Source organism: Phocoena phocoena, chromosome 12 (genome assembly GCF_963924675.1).
Source record: "Phocoena phocoena chromosome 12, mPhoPho1.1, whole genome shotgun sequence".
NCBI classification, from domain to species: Eukaryota; Metazoa; Chordata; class Mammalia; order Artiodactyla; family Phocoenidae; genus Phocoena; species Phocoena phocoena.
In genome coordinates, this window is record NC_089230.1 from 80,552,705 (window position 1) to 80,558,704 (window position 6,000).

Below are 6,000 nucleotides of genomic sequence, written 5' to 3' on the forward strand. Positions count from 1 at the left end.
ACGCAAATGTCCGAGCAAAGCCCAAGTATTTATCAAGATCATCCTTGTTATTCTGGACCTTTGCATTGTAGTAAAACTGTCACACTAGTAGAGCCAAAATGATAATTCTTAATGAATAAATAATGAATGTGGAACTACCTTAAGTGTGGTCTGCCGTGACTTAGTATTTCAATATTTTCTTTAGCCATTATCACAAGACCAAGATTCATTCATTTTCAGAATAAGTAGTTCGATAATAAAAGTAAGAGATCTGCCCCCATGTAAAAAGGAAATGATGCTTCCTGCATCTTCTTCAATAGTATTCCTATTTACAATATTAAGAGCTACTGTTTATTGAGTGCCTAATAGGTACTAGATACTGATTTTAACTTTATAACTGCCCTGGGAAGTACATTATCCCCGTTTTATAGATGAGGAAATTGAAGCTCAGAGCATTTAAGTAACCTGCCCAAGATCACACAGCTAGTGCTAAGACTCAGTCTCAGATCTTAAGCGCTAACTGCATTGCTTCTCCAGGGAAACAAGGCCTCCCGCTTTCCTGACACTACTCCTATGAAAGACAAAGTGGCCTGGCCCCTGCACGCATCACCTCTTCCTGACTCCAAACTTACCCACCCAGTCAGTCAACTTCCCAACGGAGAAAGAACCTCGGATGTAGATAAACTTTGATTTGATCTCATTTCATTATGGTGTTAATTTCTCTATGCTGGTAAAGGATAAACATTTATATAATGAGCTACTGTGGAATCTCATCCAGCCTTCATTTTGTGCCCTTAAATGATTCTTTTAAAGGATAACTCAACATTATAGGAAGTTATGCCTCAATTTCTGGCCTCTGACTGAACATCTAAACATGCTTCTAGTTAACAGTGTCTACAGTTGGGTGGTAGGATTACAGGTAGGATTTTGGTTTATTCCCTTTACTTCCAGTATTTGCCAGGTTGCTAGCACTGAGTATATATTACTCTTTCAATTAGAAAAAAATTAAATGTTCATTTTAATGTGAAAGAAAGTTTAGCTATTTAACTATTTACCCCCCAAATTATTCTGCCCTTAGTATTGAAAAAGAAGACATTCACTGACCCAATTTAATCCTGGGCCTGGTTAGAACCCAAATTTAAAACAAGATATGTGGGTTCTTTTACAAATGCCTCCGACTTCTTTTACATTATTTTTCTCTTTTTTCCTGTTACTTAAAAAACTAAAAAATATTCCATAAAACTAGATTTTAACTTTAGTTCTTCTTTTCCTACCCACAGGCCTACTTAGTAAAATCCTCTGCATCCAGTAAATATGGTCATACCTGGTTTGCATAAACCATACGTAAATATGGTTTTGTGCCAGACTGTTAACTACGCCCATTTCCTCTTCTGGGCACACACTGTCCTACATGCCCAGCCTCCTGTACAGCTAAACGTGGCCATCAGAGGAGGGAGGAACGATATGAGCCACGTCCAGGCCTGGCCCATAAAGACCTCCCACAGGAGACACTCCACGCTCTTCCCCTGCAGATTAGAAGCCACGTACTGGTGACGACAGAGCCACAAAGGGGAAAGAACCCGGGCCTCACAATCTCCACCTGGAAGAGCATCCCAGGAACATCATTTTGGATTCCACATGAGTAAGAAATAAAAGGGTATTGTGTAAGCCACTGAAAATGGGGGGCTTCTCCACTACATCACATAGCACGTGGCTTTATTAACATACTCCATTACTGCAGATGAGTTAAGACTCTGCTGTTATCTTACCTTTTTCAAAGACTCCTTCTGCTTCCAGGACAGAGACGGCAAGGTTCGCGGCTATCTTGACCAGCTCCGCCTTCACAGTGACCTGTGAGGGGCTGTGTTCCAGAAGCTCCACCCCAATGGTCACATTTCCCCCCGGCCTGATGATCCCAGGGGCTGTCACCAGAAACTTGGGCCTAAAGAGTTCCCAACAACAAGGGAAAAACAAAGTTTCTTACCGTCACATCTCCATTCTTTTGAGATCCTCAAATTTCATAGGCTCCCTATACTGTGCCAGTTGCAACTGTTCCAATTAATATTGCCTCACTGCTCCATTTAGCAACTACACTGAAATGCTATTGAAACAACAATAATCCCCATAAACCCATTTTTTATCCAGTTTTATTGAGATAGAATTGATTTGACTTTCACGCATCATGAGATGATTATCACGATAAGTTTAGTGAACATTCAACATCTCATATAGATACGAAATTAAAGAAATAGAAAAAATACATATTTTTCCTTGTGGTCAGAACTCTAAGGATTTACTCTCTTCATAACTTTCATATATAACATACAGCAGTGTTCATTATATTTATCATGTTTTATTGATACAATCCCATAAGTCAATTTTAATGCGGTAATCCATGCACTGTTAGAGGACTGGCCTGTGTTATTATTTCCATTTTATAAACCACAAATAGCACAGGATGGCTTACACTGGGACACGCAGAAGTTATTGGCAAAGTATCAGTACAAGCCTCTAAACTCCTTTACAGAAGACATCATCCCAGCGTAATTTTTTGTTCTTGGCTTAAAGACACACACACACACACGCACACACACACACTAACACACACGGATTTTGCTTGTTTCTTATTGAAACCTTTATGTTTGGGCATCTACCCAAGAAAACATCATCTAATCAACACCACTGATTAAAATATACCATCTGAAATTAAACTATCAGTGCTGACATTTCCAGGTAGAGCAGAGCATAAAAATCGCTGAAACAGCACTTTCCCTGCCCAAGCTAGGGATTAGGGCTCAAGGGCAAAAACCTCTGGGGGGAAGCGGGGGAGTGCTTTCCACTACTTAGGTGTCTCACTCGTCATCTTCCCACGATGTCTGCACCTAAACCCATACTTCAGCTACCTCGGTCACAAGTTGAGGCATCTTGTTTAGAAAAAATATATATATGTGTGTGTGTTTAAAAGAAGAAGTCACATTATTTGGGAGCTAAAAGTTGAGAAGAACGCAGAGGCAACGTGGACTAAAAATAAAATGCTGTCTTTAGGAAGTAGTTACGGCCAGAGGCGCTTAAACAACCTCGCGGGTGGAGGGAGCAACTGTCCCGCGAAGAACCGAGGGGAAGCGATGCATGATCAAATCTCCAGGCCGGGGTCCGGCTGGGGATCGCCGCCGCCCCGCGCCCGCCGCCCCGCGCCCGCCGTCCCGCGCTCCTACCTGGGGGCGGCGGCCAGCGCCGCGCTCCACACGCAGAAGAGGCGGGCGGCGGTCCCGAGCCGCGGGCCCCGCATCTCGGCGGCGTCTGCCCGGCGACCGCGGGCTCCGGAGGAAATTCGCGGGCAGCGCGGGGTGTGGCCTTCCACCTCCTCCCGGATCTCCCCGACTCCAGGCTTAGCAGTTTGCACTGGGCGCGCCTGCGAGCGGAGCGAGGGCTCTACAATGAGCCGGATCGCGGCGGCGCCACCCCTCCCGCCGCATCGCAATGGCGCTGCTCGGCGCCCCGGGCCGCACCGCAAACCCCGGGCGGCAGCCCTGCTGCCCTGGCCACCCGGCTCCTCGGGCTGTTTATGCTAGCGCTGTACCGCCCGTGCCCGGGGTGCATGAACAGGCCCATCCTTGTACGGAGATGTTCATAGCAACCTTGTGAGGTGGAAAAAAATCAGTCATTGTCGTCCAGACGATGAGTCAGAATTTTAGAGAAACGGCAAACACGCACACACACACGCCAAACAGGGGTGTATTTTCTCGTAGTTGTTCAATATATACGAATGAATAGGCACAAGAGAAAAACTTCTTTCCCTTGAAACAAAAACTCAAGTATATCGTTTACCTCTCCAGGAAAAATGTGGTTTCTCCGTTTAAAAAAAGAAAAGGAATGGGCTTCCCTGGTGGCGCAGTGGTTGAGAGTCTGCCTGCCGATGCAGGGGACACGGGTTCGTGCCCCGGTCCGGGAGGATCTCACATGCCGCAGAGCGGCTGGGCCCGTGAGCCATGGCCGTTGAGCCTGCGCGTCTGGAGCCTGTGCTCCGCAACGGGAGAGGCCGCAACAGTGAGAGGCCCGCGTACCGACAAAAAAAAAAAAAAGAAGAGGAAGAAAATTCTGACACATGCGGAAGTTAGGTGTTGCTCCTCAGAACTCTGAGAAACAACTGTCGGGGGAGATGCGTTATACTGTGGGCTATCGCTAAGCACTTCTGCTACAGAAGGTACTCATTAGCACTGTGAAGGCTGGAGCAATTCGTGTAAACACGTTAGAATTCGGGTGGCTCTCCTATCCTTAGGAAGACCAGTGGCCCAGGGTGCCCAGCAGTTGCTGAGCTCCAGCTCCTGCGTCCTGGCTTGTCTGTAGCTCCTTCCCCACTGCTTGGTGCTGTCACCATGTTCAGATGACCCAGGTTTCACCATGGCTACACCATAAAACAGGGAACTGCCAGCAACTGTTGGAAAACAGGCGCATTCAGTCCCTAACAACTTAAAGTTTCTAATTCATGGAGAAAAGTTTTGGATGGTCACATTTTAATACGGGACAAAATGCAAAAAGAAAAGAGGTCAGCCAAGGGTGTCTCCTCACAAAGCTATGTGCTAAATAAGGGGGAAAGTAGCACCTAGACCAACTGTGGTTTTGGAGTCCAGGAACTCGCTTTCCTCCCTTTCCTGTTCCACCCTTTTTCACCCTGCTGAACAGCTAGCAGACGTCCCTATGTCCTCCTGTCTCCTCCGCACTCCTATCTTTAGTGGCCGACTTCCTGTGCAGGCAGGGCTTGGGTAAAGTGAAAAGGGTTCAAGTGGGTCTTTGGGTACACATCCTGTGTCCCTGACACAGCTGTTACTGCCTGTCTGGTCTCCTCACCTCTGTTGTTCAGGGTCAAGTGTGGGCTCTGTCAAAGTCTAAATCAGCGCTTCTCCAACTCTAATGTGTATGAGAATCACAGTGAAATGCAGAGGGTGATTCAGCAGGTCCGGGATAGGGACTGAAATTCTGCCTCATTTCAACATACTGTGGGCCACAGAGGGTCTACAGGTAAACGCTCTCTTTGATGAGAAAAGGAAGTTGGAAACCTGGAGAAAATTCTTTCCAAGCTTCACTTTGTAAGATGGATCAATAAATTCAGGTTTATTCTAGAGGCGGGAAAATGTAAAAAGCACTCCAAAAGATTAGTTGATAATGTTGCATTCCAAGAAGTCTTCTAGAAAGGTTTAGAACCACCTAGTTGTTTCGTAAAATGACATCTGTGTAGATTTTAAATTGATGCAGCCTCCCTGTTTATGCCTTCCTTCTCGCAATACACAAGAAAAACTTAACCATGTAGATTTGCACAGAAAGGAAAACTGCTTAAAAGGATTAATAAAAAATATTCTGGGCTTCCCTGGTGGCGCAGTGGTTGAGAGTCCGCCTGCCGATGCAGGGGATACAGGTTCGTGCCCCGGTCCGGGAAGATCCCACATGCCGCGGAGCGGCTGGGCCCGTGAGCCATGGCCACTGAGCCTGTGCGTCCGGAGTCTGTGCTCCGCGACGGGAGAGGCCACAACAGTGAGAGGCCCGCGTACCGCAAAAAAAAAAAAAAAAAAAAAAAAAATCTTTTTCGTAGATTTTTTTTTTAAGTAAGAAAAACTTAAAGTTGTCTGATAGTAACAATAAGAGATGGGGTTAAATAAATTATGGTATGTCTATGCAACAGAACACTGTGAAGCAATTTAAAATTACATTCTTGAATTGGAGACTCTATTATTTTGTTTGTTTTGGAGACTATTTAATTATCTAAAGATAAATATTCCTGATGCTGTTGGGGGGAGTCTTTTATAAAACAGAATTTAAATGATTCCATTTTTATAAAAATAAATTGTGTGTATGTATACATATACATTATAGATATATGCATTGAAGGAAAACTGGAAGGGTATTCAGGAAAATGTTATCAGTATCCAGGTAATTACCTGGATTTGCCAAGTTTTCTACAATGAACATATATATAATAATTTTTCTTTTAAAAAGAAAACAATAAAAATGATATTGTTTTAGCAA

General features: G+C 44.8%; 1 protein-coding gene across 1 annotated transcript in view; it reads right to left on the minus strand.

Annotated features, from left to right (window-relative positions):
• CD109 (CD109 molecule) overlaps positions 1 to 3,268 on the minus strand; it is a 113,073-nt gene extending 109,805 nt beyond the window's left edge. Inside the window, exons 1-2 of the mRNA XM_065888660.1 lie at positions 3,195 to 3,268; positions 1,749 to 1,921 (exon numbers count right to left, since the gene is read on the minus strand). Of these exons, the coding sequence (XP_065744732.1) occupies positions 1,749 to 1,921; positions 3,195 to 3,268 (247 nt within the window). The remainder of the gene's footprint in view (positions 1 to 1,748; positions 1,922 to 3,194) is intronic.
• Between the last annotated feature and the right edge of the window lie 2,732 nt (positions 3,269 to 6,000).